Source organism: Mytilus galloprovincialis, chromosome 1 (genome assembly GCF_965363235.1).
Source record: "Mytilus galloprovincialis chromosome 1, xbMytGall1.hap1.1, whole genome shotgun sequence".
In the NCBI taxonomy this organism is placed as follows: domain Eukaryota; kingdom Metazoa; phylum Mollusca; class Bivalvia; order Mytilida; family Mytilidae; genus Mytilus; species Mytilus galloprovincialis.
Genome location: NC_134838.1, coordinates 126,460,280 through 126,482,914, shown reverse-complemented (window position 1 = coordinate 126,482,914; position 22,635 = coordinate 126,460,280). Strand labels below are relative to the sequence as shown.

Sequence of the window (22,635 nt, the reverse complement as noted above, 5' to 3'; positions counted from 1 at the left end):
CGAGAGGCTTCCTTTTCCATATAGGTTTAACATTAGCAGAAATAATTACGTTATCAGAACTCACAGTTCCCTAATTACTTAAAAATATTGGTATGACGTTGTTACTTCTGTTACTACTCATGAACTTTTGTTACTGGATGTTGGGTTATACACAATCATTTAAACTTTGTATTTTCACATATACATGTTTGGTAACATCTTCACTTACACAAGGAATAGGTTCAATGAGAACCTTCATCTGGTATCTAAAATGTAAGTCCTTTCAAAAGTATTTCCACTTTTTGGATAAATGAACAGACGAATAACATATGGTACGGTCAGTGCAGAAAGTTCATTTAAAATGTCATAAACGTGTCGAAATTGACATAATTATCACACCTGCTTCTTTAGAACTGTGCACCTTGTAAATAGAAATACCAGTCAATCTTAATAAAGTTATAATTTCTTGTTTGATTGTTCTTCATATTGAAGTATGTATTTCTAACGGTCTTTTTAAAGAACAATAAGATTTTTAAAGGTATCCTACATGTAACTGAATGCCTTTTAATATTAATAAGTAAATAAACTTAAACAAAATTTTATTGATAAATGAAAGACACATGTGTGAGGCATATATTTACAAACAATCATGAAGTTATCAAGTATGTACATGAATGTATTTATATACGGTTTATTAAATCTCAAGGTTAACAAAACATGGAAAAGGTTAATGTACATATATAAATGATAATTGTTCTTTTGTGACGAACCTTACGCTCTACATATACAAGTGTGTCTGTATGCCAGTTCTCATGAAACTGTGAATAAATGCATTTAAACACACAATGACGTACAACTTATAGTAAGTGTATACACGTTAAACGAAAAATGAACACTAATGAATTTATGTACATTATAAGTAACAAATATTGCTACATTTCAGCAATGTTATAACTATAAATATAGGTGATATACAATTACTAAGTGCATGTTGACTCCAAATAAACCTTATTACAGTTATTGCAGTGAAAAGGATAAAATAGTGGTCACTAAAACATAATACAATTCATTGAGATGTGAAATATTGGTAATGGTGTCGTCCTTTTTGTGGATGTTGCTATACCCTAACATCTGCATCTTTATATTATGTAACGTACACGATTCTAGGTCATTGAGTACCCCAGGTTTAAACTCAATGTTTGTACCTAATATAAACCAGTGCAGATGAAATTAAAACCTCAACTTATCAAGCTGAAAATTACACATTTGCTTGAAGGCGAAAATATTGCAGTGACAAAAAATTCATGGTTGATTATAAGATCGTATCTGACATTTGGCAAGTGTTCTGTTCAGTGTCTGATAACTCGTTTTTTTTTTCAATCTAGCCACTGACAATATGCTTGTAGTAAACTGAGTTGTTACTTTTAATGTCGTTTGAAAATTCAATCCGAATCAATCCGCGATCAGAATCTGCATTACCAGCACTCTCATGTGATGAGGTACCTGACCATCTTTTTTCTCTCTTTTGTAACTTTTCAGCTTCATCTGAAATGATAATATACATATATTGAATTCTATAGAAAAAAAAATCATTTTATCAGTTGATGTGTGCTATATAAAATTTTATAGAGGACCAATCAGTTAAAAGTATCAATACATGTTGCTTTAGTTCCCGTCCTGTTTCTGTTGTAATCTGTTGTATAATATTGATACATAGAATGTAATTCTAACAATTTATAATAATTACTTTACTGAACAATCTCCCTGTTTGTTCTAACTCTGCAAGGGTGCCCTGTCAAATGATGTAGACATGGTGTTCATTATAACAGCAATAGTGCAATTGATCAGATTTTAGATTAAAATGGGTTCTTACATAGATGTTTGAATGAACAAATTTGAAAAAAGTTTTGCAATGATTGAAATGAAACACTTTCTGGATAACTAATTTCTATTCATTCGCTGTAATACAATTTCATCACTGTTGATGCATTTGTATAGAATAGCTGTTAAACCAATTGTTCATAAACCCCATATTTGTATTGAACACATTTGAATAAATGTTAGCTTACCATGTATGACACTCTTCTCTAGGTCTCTGAGTTTGTAAACCAGGTCCATAGGTGTCTTGTTTTTCATCCAGAGCTCCAACCAGTGAGTACAAGCACGAGCAAGTCCTTCTGATGTAGGTATCTCCCCTAACGGATGATTACCAATGTCGCCAAAGGCACCATATAACTTTTCAGGTCGTTCCACTGAAAGCAAAATGTCCATATATTAAAAAGTGTTCGTGTAAAAAGTTTTGGATTTGAGCAGATTTCTGACATTATAGTTTTAAAAAAAAAAAAAACACCATTATATATACTTGACTGATTTCTCAATGTCATACGACGACAAATTAAATAACATACAATAGAATTATGCAACAGGAGTTGCGCCATGGTTTATTTGGAAAAAGAACACGGTTTTAACTAAATTGCTGGTTTTGATTCCCAACCTGTATCTTACCGTATTTCACCGCCAGACATTTTGCTAACTCTCTCCCTAATTTAGGTACTGTATCTGAAGTTGTGTATTTAATAGCATCAGCTGCTTCTAGAATGAAATCATCTGTAATTGTGTCCTGTTTTACTTTGGTAACTAGACTTTTGACTTCGGTTATCTTTTCTTTGATTATTCTCATGTTTATGTCCTCTGTAGACAGCATCATCTCTAACTTGGCATCCATGTTGGAAAGAAGACTCTGGAACAATTCTCTTTAAATGAGTACACACATAACTACATATCTACTATAACTGTGCATTTGTTTGTAACTTTATATGACTTGTTCCTACTGTTGATTAATCTTGTCGATAACCAGAATCAACAGTTGTGTTGAAATGGAATAAATAATATTGTATGTTAAGCATCGACGCCATCAATTGGTGACGTGTCGACAGTAAACTTAATTTGGGACCATCAAATGACCAATTGATGCCGTCGGAGCTTATAGTACAATACAGTGATCTCCTAAATAGATATTTTCTTGTTCGAGACATTTGTGACTTACAAATATATTGGTTGGTTATAAACTTCTCAATATCATTCCAGTATATTGGTTGGTTATAAACTTCTCAATATCATTCCATTTAAATCATCTGATTTGCAGGATATGTTCGTCTTTTCTGTCTTTCAATCTAGATTGAAAAGTGGGAGCATTAAGGTGGTATGGGAGTCTAAAATAAAAATGATAGAATTTGTTCATAATTTGCCAAACCGTTGTAAATATTGATATATGTTTAAAAATATAATAAAAAGGATAGGTCACCGTGCATTTTCTCAAGCTACAGGTGGTGATAAAATGGCACATTTTGTATGGATTATACAGGTAAATACACCATTTTGTTATTGGAAACTAAACTAAATGACAGAATTATCAAATAAATTACAAAATGTTAGCTTTAAGACAAGGCTTTGAAAATATCAAAAGAAAAGACAGGGTCGCCGTACGTTTTTCCCCGGCTCAAATACAAATCAGAAATTAGAAAATGCACTGTTTCAAGGTAAACCTCCCCTAAAAATGTCAATTTAAAAAACAATCAACCAAAATATTATACACTGGTATAAATATTAATTTCTATAAGTAATACTCTTATCAATTGGCTCTTTTGAATGGAAATTCACATTTGTTATCTGCATTCCTGCATCAAATTTTGTTAACTTGATTGAAAATCTGGACCTTAGAATCTCTGTTTTTTACAATCCAAGATGTCGAAAGACACCGATACCACCTTAATAATTACGCAGCGTTTTGTCCACATTGACGTTTAAATCTAAGCAGACATAAGGCCAAATCGAATACAATTTAAAAGAGCATTTAAAGCTTGATAGACCCAAAACGGAATGCCAATTGAGGATATGGAAATATAAACCTGGCTAGAAAAACCTATCGTTTGGAATGTTCAATATTTTATAAATAGAAGATGTGGTAAGAGTGCCAAAGTCTCAACTCTCCATCCAAGTCACAATAGCCGGTTTGTTCATAAATCGTTGTCAATATTAATAGACGTTTGTTCGAATGTCTTACAAGTGTAAAACAGTTTAAAAAAGTAAAATAACAAAAACACGGAGCTCAAAGGAAAAATCAAAACGAAAAGTCCCTATTAGAAGGCAAATTTAAAAGTTCAAACACATCAAACGAATGGATAACAACTGTCATATTCCAGCTTTGGTGCAGGCAGTTTTATCTAAAAATGGAGGATTAAAAATCTGGTTTTATAGCTAGATAAAGTGCTCACTAATATGACAGTCGCATAAAATTCAATTTTTGAACGAAAAAAACAAAACAGCATAATAGGTAAAATTTTCAAAAACATGGGTGCATCAGTCAATCTTAATCACTATAAAAATATGTCAATTAAGTAAAACAAAAAGACATTGAGACAAAACGCATAAGCAAAAACGAAAAACATGAATACAAAAAAATATATTATTACATTAATACAATGACGAAATGTATAAGTACCGGGCCATATCAAATGGATATTTCCAAAAAATAGTTATAGAAATAATTTATCAAGGCAAATAAAATAAACTATAACACTTAATTAAAATGATAAACAAAATCAGTACATATAACATATACTTGAAGACCATTCGTGTATTATTAGTGAAGTTGATATGGAATATTTATCAACAAGGTCTTTGTATCTTCCGATGAACTTTTTTTTTTAGAAAAAGGACGAGACGTTCTTTGACATAACCGTGGTTCATCAACTTTCTACTCAGATCATGGTGAGGTTTTAATAAGTCTGGGTAGCAACTACGAGCTCTTGAATATCAAATCAATTGGGTATATCCCATATGCAGGTGAAGATGGTATGTTACTACTCAAGTGGTGGAAATTGATGATTTAAAATCGAAATCGTCTAATCTGACGGATTCTGGTACTGAGATGTCCGATTATGTCAAATTCTGGGTATAAGTCTAAAAACTGAAGCAGAGGAAGTCGTGTCTGTTGTTTCGTTAATTTCTAGTTCTGGAAGATATATCAATAGATCCCAATGAGAAACAGTTGGACTGTTAATGAAACAAAATCATCAAGATATCTGAAACTGAAATTAAATGATTTGGCTTCTTTGATCTTCCACCATTTTGTACTTGAAAAAAATGCCTGCACCAAGTCAGGAATTTGACAATTGTTTTCCATTCGCTTGATGAGCGTGAGTTTTTGATTTTGCCATTTGACAAAGGACTTTCCATTAATTTAGAATTTTCCTTGGAGTTCCGGTTTTTGTTTTGTTTTAGAAAAAAAACATAACATATCAATGATATTTCTTGTCACCTTCAGAGTGCTGATTTCTGGTATGGTAATACCCTCGTAGACAAATTGTCTAGCAGTAATGGAACTGACCTAGTGACGGTAAAACAACTATTAAAAATACCCTGTGTATAATGTAGTACGTCAGACGCACGTTTGATTTACACAAGTCTCATCAGTGACGCTCGAAACAAAACAAGTAGAAAGCAAAATCATCAACGATGTTGAAAAACATTCAAAAATCGAAAATTCAACAAAGTTCTGTCAAATTATGTTATGGGTTTTAATTATAGTTGAAGGCAGTAAGATAATCTAAAGTAAAGTTGTTAATGTTTGTGTCATTTCTTCTGGAAAGTTGTCTCATTGGCAACCAAACAACATTTACGTCTATTTATAAGACTACTTGTACACGTGGGAAAACCTTATTTTTAATCCATTGATAGGCTTATTATATGACGTCAGGTTTTATCAGAGTAATTTAAATAAAATTGCTTCGCCGAGCTCAGCTGGATACGATCACAGAGGTTCAACCATGAGCAGTTGGGCCAAAATGGACACAATATGCAAGGTTGATACATGTCTTCAGTTTTCTATGTTTTGTTTTCTGTACTATAATTCGTCTGTTTGTCTTTTATTTTTAGCCATGGCGTTGTCAGTTTATTTTCAATCTACGCGTGTGGCTGTCCATCTGATATCTTTCGTCCCTCTTTTCTGAATTTGGATGGTTAAATATTTTACACATTATAGGTTTCTGACACAGAGTAAATGTAGTAAAAGAATATGCAATTGGTAATATGATTTGAATTTATATCCGATTGAAGATTTCTTGCTGTTGTGAAATATACTGTGCTGTTGCGAAATCCTAAGTAAATAATATGTTTTCAGACTATATACGAAGACATAGCAAAATAAATTGTGAATTCAAATTTGTATGTCGAAAATTGTCAATTTCTTAAATTTTAAGACAAAACCCAAATAGATCCTACCCCAAAAAATATAGTTTTTCTACCCCCCAATCCTTTATATGTGGTATTGAACCTTGTGGTACCACACTAGACCAATTACAATACTCAAGTTGTTGTCCTGAAACTAGAAAAATGCTTTTTTGGTCCCCGTTTGACCCCTTTTTCCTACACAAATGAGGCCATCACTCCAAAAAATATCCACAATTTTCCTTTTGTGGTATTGATTCTTTTGACGGAGATTTATAAACTTAAACTAAAGTCATTGTCTGGAAACCATGTGTCTTCAGACGACGACGACCCCGACAAAGACAAGATAGAAAAATACGAATCCAGGTAATTAGTTAAGTTTACCTTTTTTGAACAATGAAAGTCTTTGGCTATTTATAGATATCGGAAACACCGTTGTTTAATCAATACTTGAAGCGTGTTTAAACTTGTCATTATTGTACGGAATAATCCGTTCTAAAGAAGTGAAAATCTCCGGCCTATTTATAGATATTGGAAAACCCATCTGGAACAAAATGGAAATCCCTGGCCTATTTATAGATATTGGAAATCCCTTGCCTATTTATAGATATTGGTAAAACCATGTTAAACAGAATGGCACTGTGCCATCTGTCATGTGGTCATTTCAAGAAAAGCAAATTCAAACGTCATAAACGAAACCATGGTAAACATCCAATCCAAGTTGGTCGTGTTGTTTCTATGAGCAGAAAAGACGAATGCATGCAACTTCAAAGCGCTTAATGGAAACATATATAATCAGAGGAGCAATAGGATTGAATACATTCAAACATGATGATGATGATGATGATGATGATGATGATGATGATGATGATGATGATGATGATGATGATGATGATGATGATGATGATGATGATGATGATGATGATGATGATGATGATGATGATGATGATGATGATGATGATGATGATGATGATGATGATGATGATGATGATGATGATGATGATGATGATGATGATGATGATGATGATGATGATGATGATGATATACTATTGGTGATTGATATATTCTCCTAAAATATATGTCTAAGGCCTCTAAAGGATAAGAAGGGTAAATACGTGGCGAATGCTTTTAAACATGTATAACCGGTATCAGACGGTTTTCACCATACAGTTTAAGAATAGATAAAGAACAAGAATTCAAATCAAGATTAGAGGAAGCTCTTCTGAAACAGAACAATATTTAATAACTTTTTGCCCAAAATACGGAAATCAAAGCTAAGTACGTTTAACGAGTGATCAATAAAATTGAGAATGGAAAAGTGGGAATGTGTCAAAAAGACAACAACCCGATAAATACTATTAGATAACAAAAAAATAATAAGATGTATCACCAGTAAGCAATCTTATGATTTTGTGGATAACTTGCAGAAGCCACGGTTACAACAATACATTCCATTGAACGTTTGGCATGACGCTAAATAGTGTCTCAGTTTAAAGGGCCAAGTTTGTGGTTGAAAAAAGAGTTAAAACTGATGATAAAAAGTAAAATCACACAAATACTGAAATCCTAGGGAAATTAAAAAAGGAAAGTCCCTAATCAAATGACAAAATCAAAAACGTAAAACGAATGGATAACAACCGTAATAATCCTGAACTGGTATCTGCATTTCCTTATGTAGAAAATTGTCGATTGAACCTGGATTTTTTTTTGGCTAGCTAAACCTCTCAATTTCATATGACAGTCGCATCAAATTCAAAGAAAAAGAAAGAAGTACAAAAAGCATACACCAAATCTAACAACCTTATTTTCACAGTGTAGATACTATTCTGTACGCTATCCGGAAGTCGCGATTTTCGAAGCGATGATTTCCAACTGGCTTACAGGACGGTTTTGCCTACGGTAACTTTTCTAATCATTTGTTTACTCCTATATCTACAAAGTGCTTTGAACATCTTCAAGGTATATATAGCATCATAAATATGAGTAACTGTAACAAAAACATGCATTGGAATATAAAATATACGTGTGTATCACATCAACTTGGTAGAAAAAAGTGAAATCGATGGACAATTTTGCTCTCGTAGTACAAAGCAAATAATCTTTTATTGCAAATATTTGCATCAGTTTACAGTTAAATGTATACTGTTTCAATATTCTTTTCGTATTTAAGTAGAATATTCGTATTTCCCATAAAAAATATGTTTTCCTTGAGGATCCCAAAATAAATTACTGTACGATCAGTCTAGAACTGACTGTATTCTAGAAGCGATTTCAGATTTTTTGACTGTATGATCAGTCGTGATTTTGAAGAAAAAACAACAGCAATTTGAAGGTATATACGTGTATATGTGATATTATGAACTATCCAGGGAACTATAACGTGTAATTGCTTTCATCAGACAATACAAATATATTTCTGATGAATTTTTTAGACGGCAAAATAATTGTATTTTTGTTCCATCAGTCTTATTTAAAATCAAATGCCTAAAAAGTAATACATGATTCGCTTGTGGACTTTGTAATAGTGTATCGTTACAGTTATCTGTTTAGCTATTACATTTTTAAAGATAATTTACACCGTCCGCCGTTGACCAATTGATGATAACATAAATCAAGCTTGTCTTTTAAAATAACAAAAAATGGATAAAGACAGCTTTGCGTAGGGGGATAATTCATGTGATATAATTTTGGTAAGTTTACAGAAAAAGAAGGTCCATAATAAAATTGAGAATGGAAATGGGGAATGTGTCAAAGAAACAACAACCCGACATTAATCGAGTAAAAATGCATTAATCGAGTAAAAATGGAGCAATTTCAGAAAACTTTAATGATCGATTTAGGAGGTGTTAGAAATACCTGATGGGTGCCCCCTTATAATGTAATGTTCAAGTCCGTATCTTATATAAAGTAACCTCATAAAAGATTTTTACTAAAATTCGAAATAGACGGTACACAATACAATCATTATCATTTATGATGAGGAATCCGAATAAGATTAATTAATAGTTATATCAGTGACGGATTAAAAAAAAGGGGATCCGGCAGTTTGAAACCCTTTTTTAACTTTCAATTCATTTGTATGGGAACATATATTTGGAATCCCCTTTTCTCCTGGATTGGAACCCTCTCCATTCAAAAATGGCCGGAACCCCCAATGTATATTAAGTGGTTTATGAGGAGATGCGCTTACAAAACCGGCAAAACATATTGTACCGGTCCAACGGACGAAAGGAAAGACGGACTTCTTTATCACTATAACCCTCCACTTGACAAAGTGGTGTACAATTGAGTGTCAAAAAGACAGTTTTCTCGTTTGAATTGTTTTACATTGTCTTATCGGGGCCTTTTATAGCTCACTATGCGGTATGGGCTTTGCTTATTGTTGAAGGCCGTACGATGACCTATAGTTGTTAATGTCTGTGTCATTTTGGTCTTTTGTGGATAGTTGTCTCATTGGCAATCATACCACATCTTTTTTAAATAGCTCTACATCTTAAACAAAGTGAAGGAACTGTGATCAATTATAGGCTACAGTACGGCTCGAATGTGTGTAAATACATGCATTTTTATATAACAACTAAATCTGTGTGTTTGTACAATTTTAAGGAGGACATTTCTGAAACTTATATACTAGTATACACCAAACCTTCCTCTTATTTTAGCAACATTTAAACATCCTTATACTTAATGTAGTAAGTCGAGTACACCCTATCAAGCTAAAACATGTTTCATAAGTTTTCAGGATGTGAATGTATTGAAATATATTTGTGTTATTTAGAAAAATGCCACCTTCTAATGTATCGTAAATAACTTTGAAATCACCGCTAGAATACAGTGACATAAAGACTGATCATACAGTTTTAAAATAAACAAGCGAGACTGATCGTACAGTGAGAAATTCAAACAAGTGTAATTTTCTTATTTCTGGCTTCAAAGATCTGGTTGAAACTTTTACCACCACTTGAAATATACTTCATTGAGTTAATTAAGTCTGGTTTTAACGTTAATTTGTACACTAAGAGGGCAAAAAGATTGTGTTTAGGTTCGCCGACTGATTTTTCTTAGTGATGCACTTGAAAATCTCTTGATTAAGGCAAAGACACGAATATTGAATGTGCGGAATTTAATTATAAACCATTTGAGAATATCGATGTCGGCTGAATTAATCATTAAGCAATGTAGAGATGATCAACTTACCGTTTAATTCAGTATACCCATCAAATTTAAAATGTGATCCAAAAAGTTCTCGCTTCGAAAATCGCGACTTCCGGATAGCGTACAGAATAGTATCTACACTGTGATTTTGCTTTTTTATTACTTAATTGTATTCTATTGTTAAGACACCATGTAGATTGCTCTCTGACCAATGACTGTCTACTTGACGAGGATATTAAATAACATATTAATCTGGAATGATTTTTATTCAACTATGCGCCTACTTTACATAACTCACATAATACGAAAACATTTAACAGTACAGTTGCATAACGTCACTGAAAATCGTTTTCTTTGAACCACACAATTATTTTATTTATTTATATTACTTTTACTGTTAAGTCTGTTTTTTTTTTGTTATATCTACTTTACGTGACTGCATTTATGTATGCCGTCTTACTTTGAACGACAAAATTATTTTAAGTCTACCTGTGCGAATTTCAAACGCGCACTTTTACACCTGTACTGAAAACCTTCCATCCTTTATGGGTGCATTTTACATAGATAAATAAAACCGTATAATATAAGCAAAATGAGGATGTTTAATTTGATTTGTGCTTCTTCGTTACATTTGTTGTTTTTATAGTGATTAAGATGATAACACAATGTTGACTGTTTTACCCCTATTTTTGACATTTTTACTTATTGTGTCTGTTTGTTTTGTTCACACATCGTTGACAATGTAATGGAATTTGATGCGACCGTCATACAAATGAGAGGTTTAGCTAGCTATAAAACCAGGTTCAATCCACCATTTTCTACATAAGAAAATGCCTGTACCAAGTCAGGAATATGACAGTTGTTATCCATTCGTTTGATGTGTTTGAACTATTGATTTTGCCATTTGATTTGGGACTTTCCTTTTTTGAATTTTCCTCGGAGTTCAGTATTTTTGTGTTTTTACTTTAAACTACACAATTAATCGACATAATAAATCATCGAAAGATAATAAACATCTGTACATAACTCAATATGAGTTTGACTACCATTCTGGTTTCTCTTGTCCCTCTCTTCATTAACGCCAATTACGCAAATTAGGTAGCCGTAAGTAGTTACACTTTATGATGTAGTTATCAAAAGAGATTAATTGATTTCTTTCTTCTTTTGTTAGTCTTATAATAAGTGATTATGACGTCATAGAATCAGCCTCTCATCTAGAGGCTTCCAATTCTACATATGGTTAACATTAGCAGACAGAATTACGTTATCAGAATTCACAGTTCCCTAACTACTTACAAATATTATGACGTTGTTACTTGTGTTAGAGTCAAACAATCGAAATGAGTACATCTGCCATAAAGGAGAAAATATACCAAGGAGATATCAAACACCATAAGTTGACGAGAAATGATACCCATTGCACAATTGAAACTAATTAAAACAAAACATATCAACAGTTTACAGAATACATATCACATTCTACATAGCAAAATGATGATTGATGAACACGAACCTTTCTATTACTACCGAGGTTGAAATCGGATGCAAAAAGAATAACAGCAGTTTTTGTGACATTATGGGCACCTGTCGTAATACTCAAGTCAGAATCCACTGGCGTGACAAGGAATATGAACACGTTGTCGTGTTAATTGTATCGGGAAAAGGAAAATGCCTCTCTTATCCGAAAAGATCCATGTGATAGTAAAATATGCATTACTTATCCGAAAAAATCTTGTATGGTAGGAAAATGTGCCTTACTTATCCGAAAAATTTGTGTATGTTACAACTGGTTATTGTCTAGTGGTTGACCAAATAAATGGTTATTCAATTCACCAGCATCGGAAAAGTGCGATAATAATATTTGTTAGACTCTCATATAGAGTATGGGTATAGTTTTTACATTGCCCTTGTTTTCAATCTTTATATGAATCAGATTATTCACCTGTTGGTCATTTTTAAAACAAAAACTTTAAAATTTGATTGCGCAATCACATTTTAAAGTTTTTCCAGTTTAATTAATCAACACATGGTTGTTCGGTGAACCGGATATACGATAGTGGTTTTATACAGTGATGCTTATCAGGTGTGAAAATCAATTGTATTGGTTATTTAAATATCATTATGTATGTAAAACTAGTGTATAAACTCATTTGATATTTTCCCTGGTCAAGTGAGGCTGTTAAAATACAGGGGTCCCTAAGTATGCGACCTGGGCTACTTAGGTATTTATATATAAGGAAATGATTGAATAAAATATTTGTAATCGTAAAAAAAACAAAAAAAAAACAAAAAAAAAACAAGGTAGTGTTCTCAGACAAGAGGTTGCGTTTCTGTGACCAACTTCCAATGGAATGGCCGGTCTCTCCAACCTGACATATAGCAAGTCAGTATCATTGTCATTGTACTAACTTATTTACCGGTACATACTAGTTACCAATTTCTTTTTCCTTTTTAAGTTTTTTATAATCTTGGAGTTTCAATATCATTTCTATTGGTTTTCTTTATACCTTAACATTGGTTTATGAGCAGCATCAAGCAATCATATGCAAATGCACACAGCGCCTTTAGTTTATAGTTGAGATAAATAGTATACAATTATTTGTTTCAGTCTAATATGTAATCATACCTCTATTATTTCCATTCTCCATTTAAGTTCTGCATGGCTTTCTGTCATTTCTTTAAATTCGAAATTACATATCTGTATGAGGACGTTTATCTTCTCTTTTAGAGTATGTGTATCTCCGTCCGTATTCAGCAGAAAATTTCCATTCCCTATGATGATGTTACTCCGTACTTTTTCTGTCAGAGTCAATGTCAATTCTTTGCTACAATCTGACATTTCATCCTTAAGTAGCGTTAAATGATCTTCTTTGTCTTGAATTTCAGCTTCTAGCTCTTCTAGTTTGTTGCCATAGGCAATGACTTGTTGCTTCAATGCCCTAATCCTGCCTCTTCTAGAAAAGGACAAAACCTTTGAAAGACGTCCTAAAATTCCATTATTTCTTCCATTTCGTACACTTCGTTCATTTAATGTTGTATTCTGGCTACTGATAATGACAGACGAAGCTTGTGGTAATCCCATTATTCCTGGATCTAGAAATTTGAAATAAGGTCAATTTACTTTTATTTTCAAGTTTACCTTCAAAAACATCTAGTTTTTAGATAAGAAGTCATGTAAAAATATATCTTTGATTTGTTTTCTGGAAAATTTCAATACTCAGGATTTTTTTATATCCCTACAGAAAAGATATCGAAAATTAAAGCAATGAAAAAAAATGACAAAGACCCAATTCAGTTGTTTACAATTTAGGATTTGGAATCCTCTATTTTTGTCCATGTAGTGCAATAAAAAAAAATGCCCGCTAAAACCTATTTTTCTTTTCATAATTTGACCACATCTCGTTTTAAAAATCATTTGTGCTTTTTTTTTCATATGATATTAAGGGCATAATCCTTCAATAAATTTATTTGTGGTCTTGAGTAGGCATGTCAGTAACTGCTAGTAGTTTGTATTACGAAATATTAAAGAACCCTTTTTTTTCCATAGTGTTTAAAAGAACAAATATACCAAAGTTAAATGTTTGAAAAATCTAGAGAGAATCGTTTCCCACCAATTTTTCAAATGACCCTATCTCAAAACCAAAAACAGGGACCTTTCATATTTTTCTACTTTTCAAGGTCCATTATTTATTTACTTTTAAGTGATAACAGTCTTTTTAAAAAAACTTGTTATTTTGAAGCGAACATCCTTAAATACTGATCAGTTAGTATTTGTGGGGTTGGTGCGTTGTGGTGACGTTATTGCATTGTGGCGTCATCTATCGGAAGTGACGTTAAATAACCATAGACCGGAAATGAGTACCACATGATGTCACCATATCAATCGCCAATCTTCGGGTGAATCCGCTAATCTTCTTCTGTAGGTGCGGAATCGGCCGAGTTTTGACGAATGGTCACCATGGTCAAATGTGACACTCATTTTCGGTCTTTTGATGGATGACACTTCTTGTGGATAACTTCACAATGCAATTTCGTCACGGAACCACCTTTGAACTGTTCCCAAAACGATTGGTATGGTGATTTTTTCAAAGCAACTGATTATGAACTGACATAAGAGATCATAAGAGTGTTGTTTAAACGAAATTTGATAATATATGATGGAAAGCTATTTCAGCAGCAATCATACCACATTTCCTTATATTTATTGAAACAGCACATAAAACAGATTTTTCAAATCTTTATCATCTTTTTTTGTCCATATGTTTCTTGTATCAAGTTCATCTTCTTGTACACAGAAACGAAATTAAATGAAGCAATCAATGTATACTAGTATTGCAAGTACATCATATTCAAATGTACAAGGAACAATATAAGTGTAACAGGAACTTTTAAATGGGGTCTTATTCTACATTTTTGATTTATGAAGGGTCTACAACAAATAAGAGGATATTTACACTTCCTGCATTTTGGATTTTGAAGTAACAGATAATGTTGCTCTAGATCTTTGATGAAATGTGCAAATTTTGAAAATAGTATGTAATTTATGTGTAAGACTTTTAGTGTTTATATAGAAAAGTGTGTGTTTTATCATAATTACGGCTGTAATTTCTCAAAAACACCATATGTGTGTTTGATTAAATTTTTTCAACTTTGCCATTTAGGGGAAATAACTCAGATAAAAGTGTTTTTTATAATAGAACGTGTTGTGAATTTACTTATTTTAAAATGTTGCAAGAAAACAAGTTTCTTATCTGAAAGCATGTTATAAGAGTTATCTTTTCACATTTTATCTTAAAATTCTATCTTGTAAGTTTTTTTTATCATACAAAATTTGATTTTCCAAGCATAATCTATACAAAATCTGACAATTTTGCACAACCTGTAGCGTTAAAAAAAGTCTGGTGACCTATACTTTTTATTATATTTTTGAAAAAAGCATGATAAAAACTTCATTTTTTCATAATTATTAAACAATTCTATCAATTTTGATTAAGACGCCTCAGCCTACTTAAGCGCAGGTTAAAAACTTGACTTGCAATATTCACTTAACATAACACTTTTTAAAAAGTATTCAGTAAGTATATGTATATCCATGAAGGCTAACTGATCTATAGATATTGCCTTTGTTTTTCAAAGGATAATAAAAACACAACGCAAACTTACCTTATCCAGACCACGACTCAATCCAACTTTGAACCCGTGACCATATTGCAAAAACTTTGTATTCTTAAAATAAAAATTAAACCCTTTAAGACGTTATCGATCAGGTCTGTTCAATATGTATATAGTTGATTTAAATGTTTCAGTTTAAATTTTTAACATATATATATATAGATATATATATAAATATTAATCCCCTTTTGTATGTCAAAAACCAATAATTTTGTAGGTAGCATTAAATAACCAATCGTTTCGTACTGTCGACCTGTCAAAGACATTTAGAGATTGCTCTATGTGAATCATATGCTTAAAATTTATATCGATAGAAACCCATATATGCGTACTATTGTTTATTTAAGAATTGAATGCTTCTTTTTTTATTTCATTGATGTGAAAAGCACTGATCTAAGCACATATTGTATGAAGCGCTAACTTCTCAATTTACGCTTTTTATATTTGTCGAATATGTCAACAGACAAAATTTCCAAACACATCAAAATTGCAATGTTCTAATTTTCATATGAATTACATGATGAATTAAAGAAAGATAAGAAGTTAGCAATATCCTTTTTACTTTCCGCTATATAGATGATGTTTTCTTATTAAATAATTCAAAATTTGGTGACAATGTTGAACGCATCTAACCCGTCGAACTAGAGATAAAGGACACAACAGATACAGTTAATAGATATAGGAAGATGGGTTGTGAGTGCCAATGAGACAACTCTCCATCCAAATAATTTTAAAAAGTAAACCATTAGTAAAGTCTGCCTCATATCTTGACTTAGATCTAGAAATTAGCAATATTGAGTGTCGGTTGAAAACAAAACTAAAACAAAAGAGACGTTTTCAGGTTCCCAATTGTGAACTTTCCATTTCTATGTAGCAACATTCCAGCAGCGCCTGCATACGGAGTATATATCTCCCAATTGATACGATATTCCCGGACTTGTATTTCCTATCATGATTTCCATGATAGGGGTTGCTGCTCAAAAGACAGCTATTAAACCAAGAGTTTCAAATGGTGAATTTGAAATCACCCCTTCGTAAATTTTACGGATCACGAGCTGGTTAACCGTTATGGAATAAACGTTTCACATATAATATCGGATATGTTCCTTATGTCGTAACTACAATCTCCTTCCATTTTTGTTACGAATTAGACTATTTACCGAATTTGTAATAACATGAGCAACACAACGGGTGCCACATGTGGAGCAGGATTTGCTTACCCTACCGGAACACCTGAAATCACCCCCAGTTTTTGGTGGGGTTCGTGTTGCTTAGTCTTTAGTTTTCTATGTTGTGTCTTGTGTACTATAATATGTCTGTTTGTCTTTTTATTTGTTAGCCATGGCGTTGTCAGTTCATTTATTTTCAATAAATTAACTTGGAAAAATATCCGATTTTTATTTATAAGTAATTTCAAGTTGGGTTAAAACAGGAGGAGGTTTATCAACATTTTCTGATCACTTTTCGAATATTAGAAAACATATTATTTGGGGAAATAAATATATTAAATATCGCAACAAATGCTTGTTTTTCCCGAACTGGGTTAAAAGTGGATTGGTGTATATTAACAACATATTGGATCGTGAGGGAAATTTATCCGAAAGTTTTATTTTAAAAAAATTTTAATAAAACAAACTGGATTGCAGAGATTAAGATGTTAAAATCCTGCATTCTAAAAGAATGGATGCAAGTTTAAAAAAAAGAAAACTCTGTTAAGAGTATAATCAATATAAGTAGGGTTAAATTAAGATGGCAAAATAAACAAATTGAAACAAAAGATATCAACAATAAAATACTCTATAAAACTTTAGTAGATAAAAAAATATGCAAAGCCAATCGGTATCAACATTTGGACAAGATATTTAAAATTAGAATACGTACCACATATGTCATTTGTATACGATTTTATATTTTAAATTCTAATGGAAAACAAGTTGAAAATTTTCAGATGGAAACTGCTTCAGTATATTATTCCTACAAAGCAGCTACTATTAAAATGGAAAATATCTGAGAACGATAAATTCAATTTTTGTCAAACAAAAGAAGAAGACTATTTGCACCACTTTATTACATGTTCATTTTTGAAAGGTTTTTGGGAGAAAGTACATCATCTTCTAGCAAAAATGAATTTTCAAAACAAGATATTAGCAAAACATATAGTATTTGGATACAAAATATCAGATCAAGGGTATAACGGTTTTAATTATTTCTTGACAATTATAGGTTTTTGTATTTACAAGTCGTATTATGTATCCGAGCAAAAACTGAAATTTTTAGATATGTATGCTATGTTTATAAAGGAGCTACGAAGGTTTATGAATGAAACAAAACAGTATCTCAAAATTAATTTTTCATAAAGTTAAAAAGATTGATATAATTGATGGAAAAAAAATGTTTATATTTTTTTATATTCTGTGTATTTTCCTTGATACTCAGAAAGTATTTCAAAGGGATACTTTATTGAAGCTTGGACAATGAAGTAAAGTTGTAACAAGCAATCTGAAGAATAAAGAATATTTATTTGTTGTTAAAAAAAAAAAAAAAAAAAGAATAGGTAATATGCAAAAAATTTTTATGTGAAATTTTCACTGTAGTACTGAAAATGATAAAACTTAATTTATGGATAGTTTTTTTTTTAAACAAATATAACTTCTTCACAATTTTTTGAAACATTTTATTTTTATTTTCGACATATCATATTGGAAAAGAACGGATGTGAGGTGAATATACGCGAGACACGACGTCCATTTAATACAAAGAAATAATCGATAATTATCAAAATGTCGTCTTATTGATCAATACCGATATTACCTGAGTGAAGAATTATTTGAGTTATAACGAAAATTTGAGAGAGATCCGAAATGCGAAATAAATTTCCCCCATAAAGAGTCATTGCATCAGCTTTCAATAGTAAATTTAATAGTAGAACCTACTTAAAACCTATAGCCCAGTATTGAACAATATGTTCTATGTTGATTTAAATCAATCGGGTTTAAATCTTTATATGGATATATTGATCTTCCTACGTGTGTCAAAAACCTTTGATATTAAAATATACTTAAAGTTATGACGTAGACTATAAATATTTTAATCATTCGTCACGTACTTGTGACTTGTAAAATGACATTTTAAATGTATGTTGTAGGCTAACAGTTAATCGCAAAATTAGTGATTTTGTAAAATCATTTAAATTTCAGTAGTTTTGTCTGAGACTACCATAACACAGTGTTATAGTAGTCTCAGGTTTTGTTTAATTATAGAATTGTTATTATTTGTCATTCTTATCACTTCCAATGTGTTCAAATTCCTTGGAAAATGTTATATATAACTCGGATTTGTTTTCTCTCAATCGATTTATGACTTTTGAACAGCGGTATACTACTGTTGCCTTCATTCATATGTCATCTTCTTGCATGAAAGCACAAAAGATGACAATTATATCCATATTTTATTTTTTATCAAAGATCAAAATCATGTAAAGTAAAAGAAAATTTTGTTTAATGTAGGTCCTTCAATGATGAGATGTGGGGAAGGATAGAAAAATCAAAATTCATCACATGAAGATATCAAATAATTTGTAGGCATGTAAACTATTCAACAGAAATATAATAAATATTTCTATGGCAAGCCGTTTTTATATTTAATCAATTTCAAGATATCTTTTAAAGTTAATAAGATATCTTATAAAGTATATAAGATATCTTATAATGTTTATAAGAAATCTTATTTAATTTTAAGTAATAAAGATATCTTATTTAATTTATAAGATATCTTATATACTTTTAAAGATATCTTAATTATATCTTTTCAAAGATATCTTTTAAACAAATACTTTATAAGATATCTTATATGTTTAATAAGATATCTTTATAACCAGTTTAATTAGAGATATCTTATTTAGTTTATAAGATATCTTATTTAGTTTATAAGATATCTTATTTACTATTTAATATATTTTATTTAAAATAACATAAGTAAATAAAGTCAACAATGAAGGCTCCCTCTGGAACTACGCGGCAGTAAATAGTTCATGTGACATCAGTTTCAAATTTGCAGTTATTGATAAATGTTCGTGATGTTTGTATATCAAGAAAGCCTAATGACAAACTGCAACCTGCCTTAATTCTTGACCTTGAGATTAATCACGCTAAAGACACGTTATAGCTGTATCAAAGTCTTTAAGGGCATACGATACAGTTACAGGGGAGGTAATGACGTTGCTAACGTAAAATGTTATTTTCGCGACGTCAAACTGTGACATATCGGGAAAAGATGCATTTTTCGACTGATTTTTTATCATTCAAACTGATTTAATTTGAAAACGAGTGCATTTTATAAAACTGTAAATAGTGCATTTTTTTTAATTTTGATAAATATACAGCAAAAAAAATGACGTTTTTTCTCAATTCATGAACATTTGATAAATATGAGTTATTTCTGAATGAAAATACATAAATTTTAAGGATACTTATAAAATACAGAAATTACAAATTATTTAACAAAAAAACAATTTGTGTTTATCTTTTAAAACAAAAAAGTTATGTCTTTCTTTCGAAAAGAAAAATATGGACACAAATCCGAATTTTGAGCAAATATACAAAATTTCGACCTTATTTAACTCATTTTACATCTTTGATTTAATCAGGCAAAAAATAGCCTATACGGAAATTTTCATCAAACTGTAAATACAGGATCAAAACTGTATCGTGTGCCCTTAAGAGTTTATACGAACTTTCACAATCAGAATAAAAATGATTTTTTGGCGTCCTAAAAGTATCTTGTATAGTTTTAGTTTGATATGTTTGAGCTTTTAATTTTGCCATTTGATTAGGGACTTTCCATTTTGAATTTTCCTCGGAGTTCCTTTTTTTTGGGGGGGGGGGGGGAAGTGGGGATAAGTTTTTTTTTCAAACTATTTGAAATATGACAATAGATAAATGGAAAACAGATTGAAATGAGATTGGTAATACATTTTGAGTGAGACTTATTTTATTTTAAATAAAATATCTTTCATAGTAATCAAGATATTTTACATATTAAATAAGATATCTTATTTATTAAATAAGATATCTCAATTATTAAATAAGATATATCTATTATTAAATCAGATATCTGTATTATTAAATCAGATATCTCTATTATTAAATAAGATATCTCTATTATTAAATGAGATATCTCAATTATTAAGTAAGATATCTTATATATATATTTCATATATTAAATAATAATCTATAAAACAATAAACAATCACAATTAAACAAATTTCATTCATATTGATAGGAAGCAAGGAATTGCCTTTTTTTCTTTCGTTAATCATGAAATAATCATTTAAAATTTCCGTGGAAATGCACATTTTTAGTAATTTGTTTGTCAACAACATTGATAGAGGAAGATGTGGTATGAGTGACAATGAGACAACGCTCCATTCAAGTAAAAATTATAAAAGAAAACCATTATAGGTCAAGGTACGGCCTTCAACCCAGAACTTTGGCTCACACCGAACAGCAAGTTAAAAAGGGCTCCAAAAAATTTCTAGCTATAATTATAGTGTAAAACAATTCAAACGGGGAAACCAACGGCCTTACTGTACTAGTATCTCTATAACATGCACTTCCATTTAATATAGCCGAGAATAAATGTTTGTCAATAGAATTTAAGGCTTGATAACAAAAATGGAGAAAACAAGTACTTATATAAAGCTTTAGTAAACAGTAATTATTTTGACATTAATATGCTGATGATGAGGGTTCGAATCTCCACGGGTATCACAATTGTAATCGAATCAAATACTGTCGTTAACCAATTATAAATTTTTGGTGCATGCGAATTAAAATCAAAGATAATTGTCTCTTTTTATTGTGAAATTATATAATTATCATTTACATAACGGTGGCGAAACAGAAGTCAATTTTATTTATATATTACTGACTCATTACTGGTGAAGGACACTTAATGTTTTATTCCACTCCATTGGAGGTGTGCCTACACTGGCAGAATATAATACAGATACAAATTAGCAATCTCGATCTGAATCGCTTTTGATTTTATGATTGGTCAATCTTTTTCAAACATACAGGGATACTTTATTTCAATACGTAAAAAGAAAAGAAGATATCTTATTTAGTTTAAAAGATATCTTATTTAGTTAATGAGATATCTTATTTAGTTTATAAGATATCTTTATAAGAAACTATATAAAAGATATCTTATAAACTTAATAAGATATCTTTTAAACTAAATAAGATATCTTATTAACTAAATAAGATATCTTATATGTTAAATAAGATATCGTATATGTTAAATAAGATATCTTTATAACAAGTTTAATAAAATATCTTATTTAATTATCAAGATATCTCTATTAATTAATAAGATATCTCTATTAATTTATAAGATAAATATCTTATTCAATTATAAAGATACCTGATTTTACTTTTTAAGATATCTTGAAAGTGAATAAATATAAAAATGACTTGCCATACATTTCACGATGTACCTTCAAAAAGTCAGAGATAAAAACGAAAGAATACCATCGTTTCATCCGAAGCTTTATGCTTCAATAAAAATCTAATGGCCATGTAATTGATTTTCGACATGTTACAAAATAAACTTTTGTCAAAACTGTTTATATTGGATTGTTTTCTTCTTTTTCCCCGACCGTCATAAATTTTGTGTTATTTGCACCATTAATCAAAGATAATAAAAAGCATTGTCAATTCTGTGTTCATAGTGCTCTTAGTTTTCTAATAGTCAAAATAAAGTGTGTTATTTTTATATATAACTATACCTCTGTTTATTTCATTTTCCATGTTTGTTCAGCATGCGTTTCTGTCACTGCTTAGTCTTTAGTTTTCTATGTTTTGTCTTCTGTACTATTATTGTCTGTTTGTCTTTTTATTTTTTTTAACCATGGCGTTGTCTGTTTATTTTCAATCTATGAGTTTGACTGTCCCTCTGGTATCTTTCGTCCCTCTTTGAGCTCGTCTTATATATATGTTTAACTTCTAATTTAGGTTATTTGTATTTCCGTCCGTGTTTCCTCCCAAGCTTTTCTGTGAGAGCTACAGCAGTGTCTTTACTACAATCGAATATTTGATTCTT

General features: G+C 30.8%; 1 protein-coding gene across 3 annotated transcripts; it reads right to left on the bottom strand.

Annotated features, from left to right (window-relative positions):
- Positions 1-589: 589 nt before the first annotated feature.
- Positions 590-22,631, bottom strand: LOC143058030 (uncharacterized). Of its 3 annotated transcripts, none has more exons than XM_076231503.1 (6): positions 22,322-22,631; positions 15,526-15,588; positions 12,989-13,455; positions 2,485-2,719; positions 2,049-2,231; positions 590-1,524 (listed from the first exon to the last, which is right to left on the bottom strand). In XM_076231503.1, the coding sequence occupies exons 3-6, from the start codon at positions 13,442-13,444 to the stop codon at positions 1,361-1,363; spliced, it is 1,038 nt and encodes a 345-aa protein (XP_076087618.1). In that variant the 5' UTR covers positions 13,445-13,455; positions 15,526-15,588; positions 22,322-22,631; the 3' UTR covers positions 590-1,360. The 3 variants fall into 3 exon arrangements, with proteins under 3 accessions (XP_076087618.1, XP_076087626.1, XP_076087612.1); XM_076231511.1 differs by lacking the exon at positions 22,322-22,631 and adding an exon at positions 3,026-3,191 and having other exon boundaries at positions 15,526-15,639; XM_076231497.1 differs by lacking the exon at positions 22,322-22,631 and having other exon boundaries at positions 15,526-15,639.
- Positions 22,632-22,635: the final 4 nt, after the last annotated feature.